Here is a 20,992-nt window from a genome sequence, read left to right on the forward strand (position 1 = left end):
AGTGGTAACGTGTACCCATCTACATATACTTTAAAGTTTTGATTCATTTTGGATCGAGTACATTGACCCACATTCACTCGCCGTTTGTCACGTTTCCTGGTGAACCATATGCATCCATACATTCAGCAATTTTTCTGTTTTCTCGGTCGCACACCCGCTATGCCAATATTTACTCCACAATCATTTGGGAAACCTGGATTACATTGTTGGTGCTTGCATTTGAAAACTATTTTCGAAGTGTCACCTCTCAGCCTTATTCGGCATGATTGTTTGGACTGAGCTCAAGAGAGTATAAAAGGGGTTTGATTGAGGAGTGCATCCTCATCGACTTGTTTGCTCTACTTGAATTAATCTTCAGCGAACACGCTATTTCTTTCCTCCTTAGGCCATTACTACCCCTAGTTGCTACTATGATCGGAATTATTTCTGTGGTTTCTTTCCTTCTCGCTTCTGGCGCAAGTGCAGACCGTACATTCACGGTCACAAACAACTGCGACTACACCGTCTGGTATGTTTCATCTCATTTCCAGGTAGATTCAAAGAATTTACGCTAGTCATATCGTAGGCCTGGAGTATGTTCTTATTCATACCTTGAGTCTCCGGCCTTACACATGTTTTTCAGATGTTCACCAACCTCCAAGTTGGTACTGCAGTCCCAGATCAAGCTAATGGGTATGCGAATGTGCTTCCTCATCGAAATAAGGTCTGATCATCAATATCTCTTTCCTAGATGGGAGCAAGCCGCAGGCGCAACCGTCAGCTTTACTGTCCCGGATAACTGGACATCAGGAAGAATCTGGGGTCGTACAGAATGTGATTTCACAACAGTCCAGGGACCAACTTCGTGTGCTACGGGTGGTTGCAACGGAGGTCTGGTCTGTGATGCTTCCACTGGAACTGTGAGGCCTGTTTTTTCAATAAATGGATCCGCAGTCGATCTTGAGAATTCTTTTTCTGACCGATTCTTTCCGTGACTCTGTCATCAGGGAGTGCCACCCGCCACCGTGGCTGAATGGACTCTCTCGGGAGCGCAGGACCTCGACTACTACGACGTTTCCGTTGTTGATGGTTTCAACGTTCCGGTTGCTGTTACTGTCAGTGATACCTCCTGCAGCACGGCATCTTGTCCGGCTGATCTGAACTCTGACTGTGGGATTTCTTTCACTCCTACGTGAACGTAAACTCAATCTTGAAATGCAGGCCCGGCGGACCTCCAAGTCCTTGATTCCTCAGGAGCTGTTGTCGGATGCAACAGTGCTTGTAATGCTAATCTTGACGGTGACCAAGGTATGTCGCAGTGCTTTTGAAACGTTCGGATTGATTAAATGCGTACAATTGTGTACAATTAGCTGACTCTGCCAATTGCTGTACCGGTTCACATGACACAGCTGCTACCTGCCCTCCCTCTGGAGTAACAGACTATGACTTCTTCAGTATGTTCCGCCTTAACAAATTCCATCATAAACTAAATTACTTTTCCACTTGTTTCACAGAGGATGCTTGTCCTGACTCCTACGTCTACGCTTATGACGAATCTAGCGGAACTGCTTTGTGGACTTGCCCTGATAGCGCAAGTCCAGATTACACTTTGACTTTCTGCCCTTGAAGAGGAGTTGCGATTGACAACCAACCAAAAAATTTAAACTTTCTATCCCATACCCTCGCTCCTTTGTTCTCGTTATCCTGTATACAATCTTTCATGTACATGTATCACTTGTATGGAAAAACTTTGTGTGAGCCTTCCCCGCAATGAGAATTGAAGTCCGAGCACTAGGCACAACCGCTGTTCAAACAACCAAAGAATGTATCCATACCCATTTGCTGTTCAACAAAGCTCCATGAATATCATCAGCGTATGGGCGAAGTGCCGGGTTTTCTGTCCAACAGCGAGTCGTGAGGTCCCAGATTGTATCTGGACACCAAACATCTTGTGGCCGAGCAGGTCGTTCTCCCAGCATCAAACTGTAGATCACTGCGGCATCAGTTCTTTGATCGTGAAAAGGAACCTTCAGCGTTAGAATCTACGTCCAATCTCAACATTTAGCGACTGATATTAGGGGGAAGAGGCTTACTTCCACAACAGTACAGCCAAATGCATAAATATCTCGCGAAGTATGGTGTGGGTGTTCGTCGACTGCCAGTGGGCCTTCAAAGATGAGCTCAGGTGCCATCCAACGTATTGCCCCTTTCATGCCAGTACTCGTAGTCGCTGTAGACCATGATCTGGAATCCGCAGTAACCAATGCTAAACCGAAATCTGCCAAGCAGCAATGAAAGTCGTCTGTCACCAGTATGTTAGCCTTGGGAAGACTTTAGTCACTAGGAGCTCTTAAAAACGAAAAATTTGACGACACCCACTCCTCGAATGTCGCCATGTATAATAGGAGGAGTTCTTGAGTGAAGATACGCCAAACCTGCCGCGATCTCTGTAAGCTGGTTTCATTAATGAGTGATGACATTTCCATCAGCAAAAAAACCGGAGATGCTCACCACATTGTGTCGGCTATGGGTGGGATTCCCTTTCAGATAAGTGATGATATCCTTGTTTGCCATCCAGGGAGAGACTAGGCAAAAAGAAGGTGAAAAGATTTCTTCGTTGACACCGAGTAAGGGAAGAATGTTCGGATGCTTGAGTTGTCTCCATAAGAGCGCTTCGTTGCAAAATTGCTGTTACAAGTTATCGGGGTCTATACATAACGTTCAATTGTTCATGCTAACCCTCCGAATTCGTTGACGAACTTCCTCGTCCGGTTCGATGACCAGTCGTAAAACTTTCAAACACACAGACTGATTGTTCACAGCTCCACGCCATATATCCTTCAAGGAGGTAACCTTTATGTAGTAGATTTTGCGAATGGATGCACTCACTGCAAACCCCCCACCACCAACTGGGTTTTGACCTTCTCGCTCGATTTCTCGAAGAATCATAGAGGAGGGTAGAATTTGATATTTTTTTGACAAACGACGAGAGAATTGCAGACATTTCTTTCGATATATCTCTAGAAGAGAAGGCGATGCGTCGATTCCGACTGAAGACGCCCATTCAATGAGGTCATTGGAAGTGGTGTCCATTTCCTTCGGATAATGCACATCTCAGTGAACTATATCAAAAGCCGGATCGGGGAAGAAGTATCACCAGTTGGAAGAGGTCCATAACTTGTTGTACCAAGATAAAATCGTAAGGCTCAAGAAATTTCTTTTCCCAATCCGAATCGATTTCACCATGACGGAAAAGAGCATACCGAAGATCATCGGCAGTCATTCCATGTGAATCTGACCGGGACAACGCTTTCTCCTTCAGTGCCACATACTGCCCATAAAACAATTGGAATCAACGGACCTCCATCAACCTTTCCCTTGTTTGCGACTGCTTCTCCTGGAGTCCGATCCGACCAAACGAATGATATTTCCTCAAAAGACCTTCCAGCAGAATGCTCTAACACAAGCAAAGGGGGAAGTATAATCGTATTTGATCCGGTGATGTCGAGGACAAAATCATCGTAGCATGAAAGACTAGAGCTACTCCGTTTGAAGCTGGCCAGGATGTTTACCGTTCTTCTCTTGACCTTTTTCCTGAACCAAGAACTGAGCCGGCTTCGCGAGGAGACTCTGGGAATAGCCATTTCGACTCTCGATGGAAGCTGAGATTGAGAGATGTCCTGTCGAGGGACAGCATCCGTTGGACTCGGAGGGCTATTGACTTCCTCGGATGGTGGTCTGTTGAACATTGTCAGTGGAGGATCAGGAATCGATACTAGTGATTCCAGCGAGTTTGAAAATCTCCATCCTGTTTCAGGCCCGTCAGGTGAATCTGGCGGTACGGAATAGGGTTCGGGGGAAGTCGAAGGCGTCTCGTCGAAAGATGCCTGCGAAATAAGCGAAGCCAAATCCGATGAACCGAAAACACCTACCCATTTCCTGCTAGGCTTGCGAGAGTCTCTCTCGACAAGGCCAGGCCACGACTCAGCAGTGAATTCGTCCACAGCCGAAAAATTATCCTGATTATGCGAAATTATATCATCTTCAAGTACCACATCCTCTTTATCTGTCGTGTTGTTTATCTTGTTAGAGAGGTATAACAACAAACTGTCTTCTGCAGTCCAGATTCCCATCTGAGGTTGGCTGTTGGGGCTTGTTGGCGGTAGATACTCAAAATGGACCCAAGTTGAGTTTGTAGAATGCAATGCGGATTCTGATACTGCAGAACGAGGAAGAAGCTGTATAATTTAAAAAGGTGGCGCTACATTTTGGTACAAGTCTATTCATTAAGATTGACAACTAATAGAAATGTCATGATTCCGCGGAAACCCACGAGAACCAGCCTGTGTCCAAGTATCGGTAATCGGTTTGTTGACGATACAAACAAGTGGAATACTCATGATGTACAAATACAGGCGAAAGGTTGATCATAACTAGCCTCGCTGATAAATTAGCAGATCAGGATTTCAGGATTTCAGAAAGCCGCGCAGAAGTTCAGCAGCGTGATATAATGTTGACTGGATCGAGCTGATAGAAAATGACGGATATTTTGTCGGTCCAGAGTGACTGAGAGGGTCAGTGCAGGCGTGCACGCATGTAGAACTTGATGATAGGCAGTGTAACATCTTTCCCTTTTGGTCACTCTCTGACGAATCATCGTATGTAGGGCGCCGGCCAATGTCCGGCGATGTGACACCAACGAAGATTTTGGTGCGTGAGGACTCTGTGGATGTGTCGCGTATGGTGGGACTCCAATCGATGTCCAAACGTATATTGGGAGTTGGCTCTGTGGCGAGTTTGGAATCACTATAGGATGGCTGAGTCGGACTTATGTAGAGAGGAATGTATAAACCATAAGTGATACAGTCCATCAAATTCTGTTTTCTTTCCGCACACTCTTCAATGCATGATATTGCCGTTGTCCAATCTTTATCAAAAGGTAATCCATTACATGGTAGACCGTTGGGAGAGAGGAATTCGGAGGTAAGGGAAGGTCGAATAGCGTGTATAAGCTGACCGACTGTACGGCGTTCCTCTAAATGATCATCAAGGAATGCTGGCAGATTTGAGAGTAGATGCGAAAGCCAGCGAGCGTAGGCGATGTTTGAAACGCAAAGGTTATGACCAAGGAGATGGAGCACATGAATGTCTGCATTCCGAAATACTGTCTGCTCCAAACCTAGATGTACGTGCCTTGATATCAAAAAATTGAGATCGTATTTGCAAGTACATTTTAGTGGAAGCCTGGACTCACCATTGGAAACGACGAGCGCGAAAGTCCCAGAACTCGGACTGGTCTTCGAACCATTGTAAGGCCAATCGTATGCATAATAAAAATAATCTTTGCAAGGCGGTGGCACATTCATGATCTGGATTTCCGGAATATGGGATCCGGTCTGGAAAGATACGATAGAGGTATAGCAAAGCGATGAAAATCACCGGTGTCGGTGGATTCACTAGTTGGAAGGATTTCGTCAATTGACATATCAATGTACGGAGCAATTCATGTTCGTCGAATACTACAAACAATTACAGGTTAGATTACTTCACAGAATGACCTTAGTGTACGTACCGATTCCCGGGTTCTCCATAGTCAGCTTGCTCTGGATCATCATCAAACCAATCCAGGTAGCCAATGCGCGATTTTCTGTTATACGTCGACGACGGAGAAGTCCAGATCGCCAGAGCATCTGAGAATTACTGGGTTCGTAAGGTGGACACGATTGTGGTGTCGGGGGAAACATGTTTCGCATCAACATCGACGAGGCGTTAGCATCAGATTGTTTGCAGAAGTTGACACAGTGAGCAGTTGTTGGGGATAAGATTGTGTTTGGGACTGCTACTTTCGCAACAGCCTTGAACGACGCATAAGAATTTTGATGATAAGACGACTCGGTGCTCGCGGAACGAAGTGATCTGGTCATGTTGTAGAAGCGACCAGACGACCAGAGCCTATGGTCTTTATACCAAGTAATTTGAGCGATTGGCGTGCCATTGTTTGACCTTTGTGGTATCCCTCTGCGATTATTCTCGTAGCGACCGAACAATTAAATATTAATTGCTTGCCACAGCGGTGACAGAGCCACGATGAAGTCACGAGAGGTGACCAATTAACGCGAAGTCACATATTATCATATCATGCGTACAGTAGTACAACCGGGCCGTGGGTAGTATAGCTAGTAGGTACATCGAAAGTTCTGTGGATTACATATACTGATGAATATACAGTTGCCATGAAGAAACGTCGTGCAAAAAAAGATGACAAAGTGAGCGTCTGGGCCCCAAATCATAAAACGCTGGGAAGCAGATCGGGGTTGCTAATCATCTTGCGTCTATCTAGAGAACGCGACCATTTATCTAGGGAGGGCATCAGCCTGCTGTATTCCATCTTCAATCATAGACGACTTGCCCGGGCACGCTAAGAAGTATCTCTCTAGTGCGTTTGTAAACCGTTCTTGATATTCGGCTGGCGGTATCACGGTCACTTCCTTCCCATTTCCTGAATTAAGCCCCTGCTTGGCTTTATACTCTAATGTTTTCGCAAATGTATAGCTTCCTATCACGACATGAGTAAGTAAAAAGTTGTATAGATTTGAAGTAAATAACGGACCTATAGTATCAACAAGACCGCAAGCAATCTGCTTGTGTTCTGTGTCAATGCCTAAGAGGAGCCTAAGACAATCTGTCAGTGCTACACGCAGTAACGTATGATGGAGGGCGTACGAATAATCCATGATATTGCTCTTCGAAAGGAATTCAGCGTCGCTTCTGATAGCTTCACGTAAAACAGCTTTTGAATGCGGTCGGACAAGCGTCAAGGTTTGTTGTAGGCCTAGACCAGAATGTTGGTCGAGATTCAGTAAGGATGAGGCAGAGCGTACCCTCGATCCATTCACCATCGAATAATGTTTTGGAGGTCTGGACAGTAACGTTATTACCAGATTTTACCTTCCGACCTTGGATGCCCTTGAGATCGAATGTCTTGTCAATTTTCTGGTCGTAGAATAGATTCTCCATCACAAGCAGGTCCGCTTTCGACTGCACAGTCCCAGTTTCCAAGTTGCGGATCTCGATGGTATAGAAACCTATCAGTTTGGCGAGCACAGTAGCTTTACTGGCCGTCGAATCCATGTATCGAAAGTATGAAGGGCTGAGCTCGATGAGCACTTGACTAAGGAGAAATCCTGACGATGATGCTCCGCCTCTGAATGAAATGAGGAAACTTACAGATCAGCTACGTTCCACGCATTAACCAAAGTCTTGATGATAAATCTATCGTCTGCCGTCTTCCAGAAGTTAGATTTACTCTTGCCACCTTCTGCAGACCAGTTTGCACTCCTAGAGAGACTCTCCAAAAAGATCGAGTCGACGCCGCAACGTTTCCTGAGACTGTCAAATTGCTTGGCGTAATATACCATACAACTAAACTTGAGTCGTTTTCCAATAGTCCAGTCGTATTTGATATGAGGGCGTTCATCGATAGCGTTAACTTCAGCCGCTGTGAGTAGCCCATGGTGTCTGTCGGAACCTGCAGACAAAGGTCGAGGAATTTGAGTTGGAAGCATAAGGCGCATTGCATTTGTGAGACCATTCGTGAAAGAGTCAAGCGAAGATTTGGCAGGAACTGGAGAAGCAATACTGTTGGGGGCAGATATTGTATCTGATGGAGAAGGAGAGTTTTGAGAAATTGTCTTTGCATGGTTACCGGCAACGAACGCGCCTTGTGGAGCATGTGGGTCTGGCCTCACGGTTGATGCATCCAGGGTACTCGAATTATAGCTGCCGACAACGGACGAATTAGGACGCGACTCTGTGTCCTCTGTCTCAATGCTCTCAAACTCAAGTAGCATCCGGTGCACATCATCCCTTCCATGTGTCAGTCCACTAGCAACTTCGCCCTCTGCTTCCTGTTTGGTGACTTGAACATCAGGCTTAGCCCAGGCGGAGGGGGGCACTCCATTGGACAACATCGACGGACGATCGCCTCGGCCTCCATTCAGTTTCTTTGACGTCGCTGATCCCAGGCTTGCAAAACGCGAGGCCGAAAGGAGATTAGAGTCGGGTGATTTCTGCCTTAGTACTTCTCTGATTGACAGTATAGAAGTAGGATCTCGAGGGTGGTCTTTCCTGCAGATAACAGCCGAATACGCTTCTGGTTCGTGCCAAATGACATCTTCTTGGTCAGGATCAGGTTGGACGAGTGCGGATGTCCGGAAAAGCTTGTAACCACTTGCAGTAGCGGCGGAAAAGAACGATGAAGCAGAGGTAGAGGGGGCAATAGGTGTATTTGGAGGATCTGCGTTAGATGCGGGGCGCACGACGGACATTGACGCTAGTTCACGTTGATAATCCGGTGTGCTGTGAGATTGCTAGATTAGTGTTTGTGCTTGAGGATTATTTAAACACTGATAGTCTCGTACCTTAGGGTGAACGCGATGATACTCCCCCAATCATCCTCCCGGATGATGATATTACCTCCTGGCGCAACATGACATGTCGGATTCCACCACTCAGGTTCAGCGGCACGCAATTTCTCAGAGGGGTTTAGCTCGTCCGAACGCTCTCCATTCTTAACCTTGTTCTTCTTCTTTCCCTTCTTTTCACCGAGATGCTTTTTCTGCCACGCGGTCAACCTCCGTTCTGCACCCTTGGCAGCTGATAGAAAAGCTCGGCGGACTTCGTTCAATGACGAAGCTGGAGTTTTAGCCAGTTGGGTGTACAGTGTTTGTTCAATGCGATGGAAGGTCTGGCGTAGGTTGGATAGAAGCTGCATTGGGTCACGATTCAAGCCTTCTGCGTCTGCCGAATGTACGGAGGAAGCAGAAGAGGTTGTAGGGGTAGTAGATAGCTGAGAACTCGATGATGACGATCCATGATTCAGAGGTGGTCGTGGATTCGAGGGGGCTGGACTTGGAGAAGCGGTTCGTGAGATGTCATCTGAAGACGAATGTGGTTGCGGGGGTATTTGACATAGAGGTGCAGTTGAGGATGAGGCAGAGAGTGTAAATGGATCTGACGAAACGGAGGATGGATTCTTAGACTTATTGAAGTAATCACTCGTAGCAGTGACTACAGTTGGGGTGTAGCTTTCGGGTAAGCCAGAAATCTTGAGTTTCGGCGTCGGATATTCTTCCGGTTCTCCAAAATCGTCATCGTCAAACGAATCGTATGCGTCATCCGTAGAAGGTAATCTGGGTAATGCCTTTCTGACCGCTATTTGGTCTTCGGCAGAAAACTTCTCTTCCTACAGTACATGTAAGAGATGGCCTGGATTACATCAAGTTTATGGTTCGAACTCACTAATAAATCCATATGATCGGCGACACCTTCCCACCAAGCTTTAATCTCCCTCCTCAACTTTTTCTTCTGATCATCCTCCTTACTTGCATAATGCTCCTTCTCTCCTTTGTGGTTCAATGTACTGACAAATCCCAACGTGTCACTGTCTCCTTCTACTCGCCAATTAGAAATCTGCAACCTCGGCACACGCAACTCAAATATATCCTTGACAGGATCAATCTTGAATGATACTGTATATTCTCTCCTATTTCCATCGTTACTACTAACACCACTACTACCTCCTTCGTCATTTTCAGACGAGGAAGCCGAAAAGTGACGGATGATGTTGAATCTCTGGGGAGGTAAATTCGAGCTAATCGATCTCGTAGACGAAGTGGAGGAGGAGGATGTTGAAGAAGGGTCTGTATGTTCGCATAACCGCGGCGAGAGCTTGCAAAGAAGTGGTGAATAGATCAGAAGTTCGAGGTACTTCGCAAACGAGAACAAATATGCTCCCTCGCTCAACTCGTTTTTCTTAGTCTCCGCACCGCATATCGAACAACTTTCCCATACAGAAACCACTCTCGCATCTGGACTTTGATCCTTTTCATCGACATTGCTTTCGTCACTGCCGCCCGCACTAGTAGCGATAGTGGGGAGAACCAGGCTTGTCGCGGCAAGGCTCTTGACGGCAGGCCATTCGATACTAGCGCTGACTTTTACTCCGCCATGCACGAACCTCCTCTCATGCTTCCCCACCTGAACCTCACACCGCTTCTCCGTCGTCGTCGTCGAAGATCCTCCTAATCCATGCATGAGCCCGATTCCGCCGCGGTGTTCTGAATTAGTGCTTACAGCACGAAGACGATCACATGGAACGTCGGCTTCATCTATCCAGGATTTAATAACTTCGCCTAAGCACTGGTCACGGTCGTTTACGCACAAGCGTGGGCTATCTTCAGGAGGAGCATTATTATCATCGTCTTTGTCGTGGTCTTTGTTCAGCGTCCCGGAATCTGAATTAACGTAGTAGCGATATACTGTCCAATGAGGCTGTTCGCAGGATGTGTGAGTGGGAGCTGTTTTCAATGGAGAAGGTTTATTCGTGGTTGAAGAAGAGTCGGAAGAGTGGGAGGCCTGGGAGGAAGAAGATGCTTCTCGAGGTACGGAGGGAGCGGATGAGGTGGACGCGGACATAGATGCTTCGGGTCCAATTTCTTGTGGAACACAAGCACCGGCAAGAGGAACATGACTTGAAACTAGGATCGAAATTTCCTGCTGATTGACAAATCCACATATTCCCGTCATTCCTTTGCCTTTTTTTATCCAGCTCTCGTTCCGCTTGTCTTTGTCTAAATCAAGCTGATTAGCCTCAGACTCGACCGTCCCCCAACCGAGTAAACTGTTCAACGCAACCCGTTCGTCACCCGTTAAACAGATCTCCTTCTCGCGATGCGCTTTTTCCTTTTCCGCTAACCGCACTAGAAGCATCGGAGGATCGAATACAACACCGGTAGAACTAGAAAGCACATTCCTCTGAGCTTCTATACGAGCGAGCGTGTCAGAGAAGGGCGTAGATGTCGGCCCTTTCTGGGGTTCAGCCTCAGGGGCAGATGATGACAAAAATGAGAACATTCTAAGTCGAGCTGCAGAGTTCATTTCGTCCATGGAAGAACGGACTGGCTGCACTTCTTCTATTGAAGGGAACGGGACCGAGTCTGATGAAGGACGAACAGAGGACGCATCTCGTGGAGATGAGGTTCGTCCAGGACTCCGTTTAGAAAAAAACGAGAAGATACCGCTAGGGATAAGGCTCCGGGGTTTATGACTAGATGCCGCATCGTTCGTAGGAGTATTTTGGTTATGAGAAGGGAGAGCTGAAGGCTGAAGAGTGCCTGCCTGTACTCGTACACGAGGTTGGGCAAAAGTGAGGTGAGCATGAGAGTCAATCAGAAGCTGTTGCTCAAGGAGAAGTGAGAGATGGACATAGACGGTGAGTTTGAGTGCCTTTGACAAGGCACGATGTTGCTGGAGTGAAGGTACGCCTTTGAGTGTGAACGTGCCGCCCACAGGGCGCGTGGACATTTCCTCAACGGATGCTATATCGTAAGATCAGTTCAAACGAAGAAGTAAAGATTTCATAACTCACTATTCCATTCATGAAATCCATACAAAATTGCGTCCATTTCTTCACCTCCTTCTGGCAATACGAAAACACTGTTTCGGAACGAACATCCAAGAGTCGACGGAACCAGATTGAATCCAGAATCTTCGTCGGGTAATGCGACTCGACTCCCTAGTGGCGCTAAGCAGAGCAGTAAATGCCTGGATTTCGGCGTACGAGAGGGCACGTCCGGTTCTGCGACAATTTGGCGAAGTCGTTCGAGCCGTTCTGAGTTCGAGGAGGAAATTTGGACCTCAGACTTTTTCGACCCATTGTCAAATATTCCATCGGCACCTGTAGACTTCCTAGGACCAGTTGAGTTCTCTGTCAGGTCAACCTTTTTGTCCAGCTTTCTTTTCTTCTTCGACTGCTTTTCCTTGAGTGCTTTATACTTCTTAATACCGGTCAACCACCTGCCCTGGCTCATGCTGCTCGCTAGATCATCTAAAGCATCTTCCAGCACCCGAGTCCACTCTTCTAGATTGTTATCAATCCATGCATCGTTCAATTCGGACAAGACGAATCGAATGAACCTTTCTCGATGCTTCTGTGCTTGTATTGAGAGTCGAGCGAGATTCGGAGTCTTGCTTGTACTTGGGAGCTCAGGAAGAGGTTTATGGTCGACCATTGCTGTGTACTAAACGTTCTTTCATCGACGGCTGGAAGCAAGCGTCATAGAAACGGTAAGTATCATAGGCAAGAAAACCACGTGGGGCGGGGTAACGGCCCGACACATCGACCTCACGCGGGATCATATCTATCACGTGCTGCCCCGCAAATTTTAAGCGCACTGTGGGGATGAGCCAATGTCTTCGCGGTGAAAATCTAGAGAAAATGCAAGGATTTTTACCAAAATTCATCAAAAATCCTGGGCACGAATTTTAAAACTTTTCGTGTGGCGATTATTGTGAAGCTATCGTGAATTTGGCGGGGGGCCGTGCTTATTTTAAATTATCTTTTCATAATTTTACCATAACCTCAGCTCAATTCCTTCAAAATATCTGCTGCCATATTTTTGTACATAACCTCGAGATAAAACCCACATTTTCGCCTCGAGGAAATCGGCTCATCCCCACAGTGGCGCTGAATCTCCAAATTCGAGGGTATCATTTGTGCACACGTGTCACATGGTGCATTCCTGAATTTATATAATTAATACAACCGCAATAACGTTCTTCTTCGTCCACGATGGTGTTTTCATTGCGAGCATTTCTGCTGAACCTGTTCACCTCCAGGTGGGTCTGGCCTTGTATCGCAAGATTTACTCCTTTCCGAAAGGTAACTTCCCTCACGTACTCTAAAATCAAATTGGTTCAAGGCATCACTAGACATTTTCGATGGTAACTTGGCGAGACACTCCCCGCAATGAAGTTTGGTCGTCGTATCGTTCATTTTTTCAATCCTGCGGATACGCCCTTTGGGTCGTTAAGGGATACAATCTCAAGCCTCCCAACGACAACCCGCGCACTCCAGATGGTTTCAGCTACGAAAATGAACACAGTGCAAATGGGCCCCATGGATATGGAGCTGGGGTGAGTTTGATTTTGACTCTCCTCGACTAATTTGATTTGTTCACTAGTCTCCCTTACACTTTCCAGCGCGTACCGTGGATTCCCGCGATGTGTTTATTGTTCTCTTAAGTGACGGCGTTATTGGCGACAACTGTGTCGATGCCTTGCGCTCAATAGCCACTGGGGTGAATGCTGCTATTGACAGGAACCATACACTGCCTATGCTCCAGGAGATCCATTGTGATAATCTTGTTTTCGGAGTGTTTCCCTTGGTCGGTAGCTATTTTGCTCCTGCCTGGTTTTCAAATATTGCCCAGGTTCTCGAAGCAATGAGCCAAGTCATGGAGGTGCGTCTTCCGATAATAAAGTATGCAAATTGCAAAGCCTATCATCTTCACACAGGGTGTCGCATTTCTGCATGATCACCTTGTGGCACACCGCGTATGCTTCTTCCACTCGCAAGTGTTCTCACAACCTCATATATTTACATAGGATCTTTTCCCCAGTAACTTCTTGTCCTCGCGTCGCAATGGACTTTGGATTCCGGGAAAAAGCCAAGACTTTCTACGACCCCGATACTACATCATTGACTTTGAGTGGGCTGTCCGATTCTCACCAGATTCCGACCCGGCAACTCGCACAGTCACTGGGCCACCGCTTTCTTGGGACATCTATAGGCGACCCCCTCCTCCTGAGATGCTGTCTGAGCTTCCTTACTGTCCATTCAAAGCTGATGTTTGGCAAGTAGGCAAATCATTCATCAGGATTGTGGAGGTAAGCATAATAAACAGGTGTTTTACCATGGCTGGACTAATGTAATCATTCGTACATAGCACATCGAAAATCAGATCCCTGAAATCCTCGAAATCCTGCGAAAAATGTCCACCGATAGGGCTGAAGACCGGTCATCAGCACGCGAAGCGGTGTCACAGTTAAATGAGGTTATTGCTAGACTACCTCCGCAAATTCTTCAGTCTCCGATTGAACAAGTGGATGATTATTACATGGATGAGGGCGACTCTTTGGAGGAGGAGTAATATTGACATTATGCATGTTAGTGTGATCCTGCGAACCTTTCTACCGAAACTCCATTGTCGAGTCGTCCGATGTTGGTAATTTCTACTACCGACTGAAATCCTGTCTTCGCCTTCTATCGCTACCTTACTACTTGCTATAATCGGGTTTTCTGGTAGTGTCAGTCTCTTCTTCCACAGTTCAATGACAATGATATTCAATACTCACAATTAATCTTGATTCAGAGGAATGGCCAGGCTCTCCTCACTTTGAACTTTACTGATGGGTCTCAGCCAATTGAAACCTATAGGATGGTTCCGTATGTATATATTAGCTGCTTTCCTAATCGAATCATGCTCACATAATTTTTTTTGACTGCAGTGTTCCCCGTGGGACCTCCGTACTGATTTTGGTTGTGTAAACAGCTTTCCCTAGTCGTGCTTCCTCAAAATATAGAATTGAGGACTCAGACGCCTATGAAATTTCTTCCATCTTGTTATTCGAAACTGAGGAAATATCTTGGTACTTCTCTTTTGATTCTGAAGTTCCAAAGCTCAATGAAATGTGTACATCTATGTAGAAGATCGGCTCCTACGTTGTCGACCATTTTGTCCGCCAATTTTGACGCAAGATGAAATCCGTTCGTTCTACAGGATAGTCTGGTCTTCGAATAAGTTCGAAACATTCAGTACTTTGGGTTCAATCCTCGTTATCGCTTGGTTGTAACGCCGTCATTCCTTTTGTCAATAGAAGAGTGGAAGGAGCTTTGCTGACAAGTTGCAAATGTGGTATTCCCTTCATAAGAATGTCATTCATCACTATTTTGCTACCTCTGTGAAATCCTCAGTTTTTATCCTATACCTGGCAATACGCGATGAGAATCTCAGTTTGACTTCTGAGAATGATCTGGTAAGTTCTTCTCTGTGTCCTTGATATTTCTGTTCTTCCAGTTCCTCGCTATCTCGGCTATTCACTAAGGTTCTTCTGTTGGAAGTAATTTTTGTGAGTGTGTTCTGCTACCTTCTTGCTTCTGGGCCGATATAATGTGTACAGACTACTGTCCCAGATAATATTGTGCGCGCCATGAATCCATGATGTTGATTGGGCCACATTCTTTGCATCGAAGGAGTTAGGGGTTCATTGGAGTTATCGTTCTTTCGAACCTACCAAGCTTTCGTGATTATTACCCACTGAGCGTGACTTAAACTCCAGATAAATGTTGCTCATTCCAGGTCACAGGACATTTGAACTTCGAAGGCCAGTGAAGGAATGATATGTATGAAAGGTTCGTGAAAGTTACAGGACATGATTGACTTATTGTGAATTGAGGTGAGAACAAGCACAAGTATTTCAGACCAGGATTTACGAGAGGGTGAAATTTAGGACGCGTAACCCGCTCGGCAGATATTCTAGTGAGTGTCTGGTGCAGCTTTCCCACTAGTACTACGTATGATGCATCCAAGCTTATCGCAACCTAGATTCAAATAGTTTCTGATTTTTCACAAGCAAAGCTTTGTTCTTCGGACTTGTAATATTAGCCCCTTGAGCTGTGGGAGTGCCTTACCTGCAGAAAACAGGTGAAAATTCGTCCATTTCCTGAGCTCTTGTCGACTGCCCACAGCTGCCCACGGGATATACTTCCGATTTTCTTCAAACCACCGCGTAGAATTTATCTCGGCCAGGGCAGCGGATCCAAAACGATGCTTCTGATATCGTGGGTTCCTCGTGGATTGTTGAAGGCTCTTGCTTTGATCACGATGCTAATATCCCCACGAAGTTCTCGAGTTCAGAAAGCATCTTTAAAGGAAAAACCCGTACGGGTGATCATGGGGTCTTGACTTCGATATATGCCTGATATAGAATTTCGAAAAACGGAGATTGGGCGTTGATAAACTTGAATGGGTGGTGTTTTCGACGAAGCAATGACTGAACAAACAATTCATTCGGTAACTTCGAAACAATAGAGCGGTAAGCTCAAGTCTTTTCATCCTGATGCCCACGTTTGGAGTCGTTGGAGACTTCACCTCACAGATTTGTTTGCAACACACAGCAGCTACTCATTAATGAGAAATGGCATTTGAGGGTTCTTTGTTTCGATCAGAGTACCCGAATGAAAAGGTTTTTAATCAACGGACTTACATATTCGAGCATTCGGGCGGATAGAAAGGTGAGTAGGATCGGGTTGTTATAATTGCCGGAGTTCTCAGTCCAAAGTATACTTAGAAATATCTGAAAATTGTTGTCTTCGAAGATAAAACGGCGGAGCGTTGGAGATATAGTTTGTCAGATCTATAGTTGTTCAGGAAAAACCTGAGCTTGCATTTTTCAGCTTCTACCATGCCCGGCTATGAAAAATATTTAGACTCAGCAGAGAGTTCCTGCTAGTTCCTAGCTAGTTCCTGTGGGACCAGTGAGACCAATCTTGCCCGCGGGGCAACAATTCTACGTTGTATCCGAAATTCATGAGTTCTGACAAAGGAAGGCGCTCTGATGAAGAGTTCTGAAAGGCACAGTCTCGCAAACACTCGTTTAATACGAGCACAAAGCAGTAAGTTCGAGAAAATATATCCTTAAAAGGACTAGCACAAAATAACCGATTTTGCGCAGAGCGGCAAGCGTGTCTTCTTTCTCCAATCCCCTTCAGTAAGTGCCTTTTGTTTTTCACGAGACATTACATGCTCCCAATTTAATATCCGAGTCCTCTAAATGTACACTGCAAGTAGTAGCAGATGTATACTTAGCGTCGGACCACTGCAATTCTGTTGAACAATTATTTACAATTATTTAGTAGTAGTAGTCTGATAATTATTGAATCGCTGAAAAAAGTTGAGAAATCGAGCACCGAACCGGCGGCTTGTACATACGTGACCATGTGGCGGGGTGATCCGGGGTCAGCGCTTCAGTTTCGAAGTTCCAACTTCGTTTCTCATTCTTCTTTTGGCAGACTGCATAGCTACGTTCTTCAACGTTCTTCCCTTTGTATTTCTAAACAGGGATCGCACGACTACTTCTAAGGCTCAAAAAATTGCTGCTCGCTAAATCGCCCGGGACCGACAGCGTTCTGGCCTTTGAACGCCTTTGCCTTACACAACGAATTTTTGTCTTTTACTGATTTCAAGTGTATATTACCAGATATCGCCTATTCCGACAATGGCGACGGGGTTACGCTGACCACTTATCGTCAAACATTCATTGTTATCATGCCCATATCTGTCTTCGCGTGATTCTGATGGTCCGTGCGCTCAAAGCACACGAGGCGGAGGTGTGCAACATATCATATTTTATGAGTTCTTGGAGGTTCTTGGCTACCTCAATGATCAATCGGTTTCTGTCACTCGGATGTTTGTTTCGCTCTCTGGCAACCAATCAACTTCCTACTACCCTTAATCACTTTCAATGTATGCTACGATCGGTCTCGGAGCTCCATGGGCAGGGCCTGGGCTTTCGTATGCGCCTGTAGGACAAGGACTGCCGCGTAACGATGTGGAATTATCTCGAGAGATGCTGCAAATAACTCTTGAACACCTCTCCACAGTCATTGCTTCCGAATTCTCTGGAAATCCTATCCGCTTAGTTGCCCATGGTGGAGCCTGCATGCTTCTCCATCCCGGCTTATACGAACTGGCAAACCGCAAGCAAATGTATCATACCAGCAGAAGTGAAAATCCATCTCGAAGAACTACTACCCGAGACGTGGATTACATACATCGCTCATTCGTTGCAGAGAGTGAGAGTAGAGGGATAATTAACGCCGGAGAGCGGTTGAAGAAGTGTATACAGATCACAGCTCAGAAATTCCAGTTAGGCGCAGATTGGATGAACAGCGATGCGGATGTAGCACTCCCTATGTCGATAGAGTGAGTGTTTATATCAAAATGTTTCGAAGTGCTCATAGGCATATCATGCGGAGCCCAAATACAGGCATTCCCTTTGATCCAATCTACGCTCAATCAGTCAAAGAAAATAATATACACCTCTACACTGTGTTTACCTCTTCAAATCAGCAATTGACGATCGTCAATGTGACGCCCTTTTGGGCGGTAGCATTGAAATTGGTGAGATACACTAAATGGGATCCAGGAGACATATGTCTTTTGCTATTGTGAGTAAAACCTCCCAGAATTATACGATCCAGCAATCCTCGATCACTTGGATTGTACACATTCTCGAAATTAACCGTCAGCTCAGCGACTGATATGAATATCTATTTCAGATATGGTTCTGTCACTCGTAAAGTACATTGGAACGCTCAGAACCTCGAAAATTGGATACGGTACAATTGCTCTGCGATGAATTACCATAACTGGGACTCTTTAAGGATTGCGGATATGAGGAGGAAGATAGATCATGCTGTTGCACTAATATCGTCCATAGGCAGCAATATCATGGCACAACCAGACGACCCGCCTCTTGCTAGTCAATTTGACCACAAATCTTTCTCTAAATTCGGAAACACTCGTACTTCTGCCAATGTAAAAGGGTTGATGCATGCTACCAAAACAATTCATTCCAATGTTGTCATGCCGTCAACAGGAGGTGTTCCCTGGGCCGGCCCTGCGAGTGATGATCTTGCTGCTCGAAGCTCTGATCCCGAGTTGGAGCTCGGAAACTCTTCACCTCGTACTTCCCAGGAACGCGAAGGTCTCATATATGATCTTGGACCTAAAGCTCCATCTCGCCTCATCCAGTCTCCCTCCACTGAAGACCGTAAGCGTAACGCCCGTACTGGGAAGTCTACAGATTGGATTCGCGAGCATGAGGAACATATGCAGAGGCGGTCAAAATACATGTTGCGGTCTGATGAGCCAGATGATTCAGACGATACCGATGCCAGTAGTGATATTGTTGAAACAGTAGAGAAAAGTCATGGAAGAGCTCCGGTTATACCTATGGACCGAAGGTCGAAATCGGTACCTTCGTTGTCTACTGATCAACCAGTGGTGTCGCACCAATGGGGATCTGCCGCAGCGTCATTCTCAGACCATTCATGGAGAACGCAGGAGCCTCATTCTATGAGCTCTTTTGAGACCTCAGCACTTCCGCCTTGCCCGCCGCCTATACCTGACCGACGAACGCGACCTCCGGTCACCACATTCACACATGGCCTGTCCCCCAACTAAATCACTCGCCTCGAGACGCTGCCATTACTGGAACATACAGAGTATCGATTTAAACGCTCGAAATCATTCCGATTAACGGAAGTCTGACGGCCACAAGTTACAATCCACGGATTCTCTGCTAAAGCAGGCCATAGCTTGCCTGTACTTTATATCACAAAGTGATCTCGTTAAGTTTTTGTGCTACATAGTAACCTATTACGTTGTTAACACAAGTTCAGTCCCTCGGGGCTTGTCGCCTACTCCCTTATTTGATCCTGCCAGTGGGATCCTATGTAAGCCTTTGCTCGTCTCGAAGGATAGGCAAGAATACTAAGAGTTCTGCTGATGAGTTAGGCCTTGGTATCAAGGGGCGCTAACTCGCGCCTTTCTATCTTCGCATCTCTCCGTCTCGATTACCGAGTCGACTGCGAGTCTCATAGCCCGTGTTGGAGGTCGCCACCGGCTTTCCCGACCCTCAGACCCCATTCTGGAAGCGTTCATAGACTTATGCGACCAATAGATTGAAGAGTAGAACTAGTTCCCTAGCCCCTTCACTGGAAAATGGGGGTTCAACATTTAAAGGGTCATCATGACGACCTTCTAAAAGATGAAGAAAGTTGCATAGTACCACACACTCACCCCGGGCCCCCCTTCGAGATTTCAATACCTAAGAATACCTTCAAGCAGGACGAAATTGTTTTTGTTCGTTGCTATGGTGGAGTAGGATTACTTTGAGCAGACTACCTGTAGCTTTGCCCTACAACGTCCCCCTCCGAGTTCGAGTGATCCAACATTAATAATGACATCAATGATACTGTCCAAAGCCGCTATTCATAGTGCCATCGCTAGGCCAACAAGACTCGGAATAGCGTGCTTGAACTTATCGGAAGCTTCACGTCGTCAACATCTTCAATTGCTTTAATTCCTTTGCGTTATGGTGATGTAGTAGTGATATATCATGCACTCAAATGTATACCAACTGTATGTCCTGTTTCCTTCTCATTTGATTTTTCAATAAAGCCTTAACAGGAAATTTAGATGTGCCACGGTATCGTTTCGAATCTTGGTTAAAATGAAAGTTGATGACTGGTACAAGTTTGGCTTGGTGGAAAAGGAGGCTCTCACAGTTTCGTCGAATTTCATGAGGGGGGATTCGGCGTGCTTACCGAAGTTCCCCCAGGAAAATATTCGATGTCGTCTCTGGCTAAATATCAGTTACATTAGCCTCCAGCGATTCATCAACCTGTAAGGCTGGCTGTTTATCCGCCGAGTAGTAAAGAAGAAGAATCTTTGACTTGCTGGATGGAACCGGCATCTCTACTAGTAACAATGCGCGATGCGCATGCACAATAATTGCGGAGGTCTAAGACATGACATTGACCACCTGGTCGGGTTTCTTGCTTTGTTCCGAAGGCTTTATGAAGGCAGTTGGGACCATGTGAGAGGCACTGAAAGCTTAGCAGCTCCAGTCTTATCACAAAATTGTCATTATTGAGGTCCGTTATTAGTAGGACTTTACTCTCATCCCCGCGCCTTCAAATTAGTCTTTTACTATGCAGATATAAGTGATTTATCCCATCGATTGAGCTGTAAGAGTCTAGAACTTCATGAGACTTCGTGGGCCCATAATTTTATCCAGGTACAGGTGGAGCTGAATCTCGTTCCCGCGATTTACGACAGAAAACTCCCTTCTCTTTGACAATCATGAATGCGACATATGCATGGCATCTCTGCAGTGTGCATCCACTCTGTACCACGGTGGTGAATAATCTGCCAAACAAGGCATTTCGAAACTACTTCTCTGAGACGACGACCGAGGTGTAATATAATCGAGAGACCGAAATTCATGTAACAGTATCTATATGTATGTATATACGCTGTAGTACGTCAGTATCTAAGTGACTATAGTGCCAACCTAGGATTTAATTTTCTTTCAAGTTTTCGTC

At 45.9% G+C, this 20,992-nt stretch overlaps 6 protein-coding genes across 6 annotated transcripts; 3 read left to right on the forward strand and 3 right to left on the reverse strand.

Annotated features, from left to right (window-relative positions):
• Positions 1-36: 36 nt before the first annotated feature.
• On the forward strand, positions 37-1,704 carry C8R40DRAFT_814727 (Osmotin thaumatin-like protein). Its single transcript, XM_046236313.1, has 8 exons — positions 37-508; positions 566-572; positions 623-672; positions 731-899; positions 987-1,149; positions 1,201-1,287; positions 1,350-1,433; positions 1,494-1,704. The coding sequence occupies exons 1-8, from the start codon at positions 411-413 to the stop codon at positions 1,604-1,606; spliced, it is 771 nt and encodes a 256-aa protein (XP_046079700.1). The 5' UTR covers positions 37-410; the 3' UTR covers positions 1,607-1,704.
• Positions 1,705-1,742: 38 nt separating this feature from the next.
• C8R40DRAFT_1134046 (kinase-like domain-containing protein) lies at positions 1,743-3,718 on the reverse strand. The gene is made up of 8 exons (XM_046229291.1): positions 3,341-3,718; positions 3,137-3,288; positions 2,869-3,075; positions 2,719-2,817; positions 2,491-2,667; positions 2,359-2,433; positions 2,073-2,300; positions 1,743-2,021 (listed from the first exon to the last, which is right to left on the reverse strand). Exons 1-8 carry the CDS (start codon positions 3,621-3,623, stop codon positions 1,788-1,790), a joined length of 1,455 nt encoding a protein of 484 aa, XP_046079701.1. The 5' UTR covers positions 3,624-3,718; the 3' UTR covers positions 1,743-1,787.
• Positions 3,719-4,211: 493 nt separating this feature from the next.
• Positions 4,212-6,092, reverse strand: C8R40DRAFT_1134061 (uncharacterized protein). Its single transcript, XM_046229292.1, has 4 exons — positions 5,552-6,092; positions 5,234-5,498; positions 4,394-5,172; positions 4,212-4,337 (listed from the first exon to the last, which is right to left on the reverse strand). The coding sequence occupies exons 1-3, from the start codon at positions 5,901-5,903 to the stop codon at positions 4,446-4,448; spliced, it is 1,344 nt and encodes a 447-aa protein (XP_046079702.1). The 5' UTR covers positions 5,904-6,092; the 3' UTR covers positions 4,212-4,337; positions 4,394-4,445.
• C8R40DRAFT_814762 (uncharacterized protein) lies at positions 6,081-12,159 on the reverse strand. Its single transcript, XM_046236314.1, has 9 exons — positions 11,408-12,159; positions 9,280-11,357; positions 8,400-9,223; positions 7,207-8,337; positions 6,861-7,150; positions 6,703-6,811; positions 6,590-6,651; positions 6,389-6,535; positions 6,081-6,336 (listed from the first exon to the last, which is right to left on the reverse strand). The coding sequence occupies exons 1-9, from the start codon at positions 12,048-12,050 to the stop codon at positions 6,266-6,268; spliced, it is 5,355 nt and encodes a 1,784-aa protein (XP_046079703.1). The 5' UTR covers positions 12,051-12,159; the 3' UTR covers positions 6,081-6,265.
• Positions 12,160-12,759: 600 nt separating this feature from the next.
• Positions 12,760-13,970, forward strand: C8R40DRAFT_1061534 (uncharacterized protein; the record flags this gene model as incomplete). The annotated part of the gene is made up of 5 exons (XM_046225429.1): positions 12,760-12,954; positions 13,002-13,280; positions 13,336-13,374; positions 13,426-13,701; positions 13,767-13,970. The coding sequence occupies 5 exons, from the start codon at positions 12,760-12,762 to the stop codon at positions 13,968-13,970; spliced, it is 993 nt and encodes a 330-aa protein (XP_046079704.1).
• A 3,373-nt stretch (positions 13,971-17,343) lies between these two features.
• C8R40DRAFT_1074662 (uncharacterized protein) lies at positions 17,344-19,067 on the forward strand (the record flags this gene model as incomplete). The annotated part of the gene is made up of 3 exons (XM_046226747.1): positions 17,344-17,804; positions 17,843-18,049; positions 18,161-19,067. 3 exons carry the CDS (start codon positions 17,344-17,346, stop codon positions 19,065-19,067), a joined length of 1,575 nt encoding a protein of 524 aa, XP_046079705.1.
• Positions 19,068-20,992: the final 1,925 nt, after the last annotated feature.

Source organism: Lentinula edodes, assembly GCF_021015755.1.
Source record: "Lentinula edodes strain Le(Bin) 0899 ss11 chromosome Unknown C8R40scaffold_66, whole genome shotgun sequence".
NCBI lineage: Eukaryota > Fungi > Basidiomycota > Agaricomycetes > Agaricales > Omphalotaceae > Lentinula > Lentinula edodes.

Bases quoted from the DNA above. Each gene is read 5' to 3' on its own strand.
- C8R40DRAFT_814727 (XM_046236313.1), top strand. From the start codon at position 411: ATGATCGGAATTATTTCTGTGGTTTCTTTCCTTCTCGCTTCTGGCGCA. The intron at 900-986 runs GTGAGGCCTGTT...CTCTGTCATCAG, and splicing joins GTGATGCTTCCACTGGAACT to GGAGTGCCACCCGCCACCGT. The intron at 1,150-1,200 runs GTGGGATTTCTT...CTTGAAATGCAG, and splicing joins GGCTGATCTGAACTCTGACT to GCCCGGCGGACCTCCAAGTC.
- C8R40DRAFT_1134046 (XM_046229291.1), bottom strand. From the start codon at position 3,623: ATGGCTATTCCCAGAGTCTCCTCGCGAAGCCGGCTCAGTTCTTGGTTC. The intron at 2,434-2,490 runs GTGAGCATCTCC...TAATGAAACCAG, and splicing joins CCCATAGCCGACACAATGTG to CTTACAGAGATCGCGGCAGG. The intron at 2,022-2,072 runs GTAAGCCTCTTC...GATTGGACGTAG, and splicing joins TTGGCTGTACTGTTGTGGAA to ATTCTAACGCTGAAGGTTCC.
- C8R40DRAFT_1134061 (XM_046229292.1), bottom strand. From the start codon at position 5,903: ATGACCAGATCACTTCGTTCCGCGAGCACCGAGTCGTCTTATCATCAA. The intron at 5,499-5,551 runs GTACGTACACTA...AATTGTTTGTAG, and splicing joins TATGGAGAACCCGGGAATCG to TATTCGACGAACATGAATTG. The intron at 5,173-5,233 runs GTGAGTCCAGGC...TTTGATATCAAG, and splicing joins CGCGCTCGTCGTTTCCAATG to GCACGTACATCTAGGTTTGG.
- C8R40DRAFT_814762 (XM_046236314.1), bottom strand. From the start codon at position 12,050: ATGGTCGACCATAAACCTCTTCCTGAGCTCCCAAGTACAAGCAAGACT. The intron at 11,358-11,407 runs GTGAGTTATGAA...CTTACGATATAG, and splicing joins TGGATTTCATGAATGGAATA to CATCCGTTGAGGAAATGTCC. The intron at 6,812-6,860 runs GTACGCTCTGCC...ATTCTGGTCTAG, and splicing joins CGATGGTGAATGGATCGAGG to GCCTACAACAAACCTTGACG.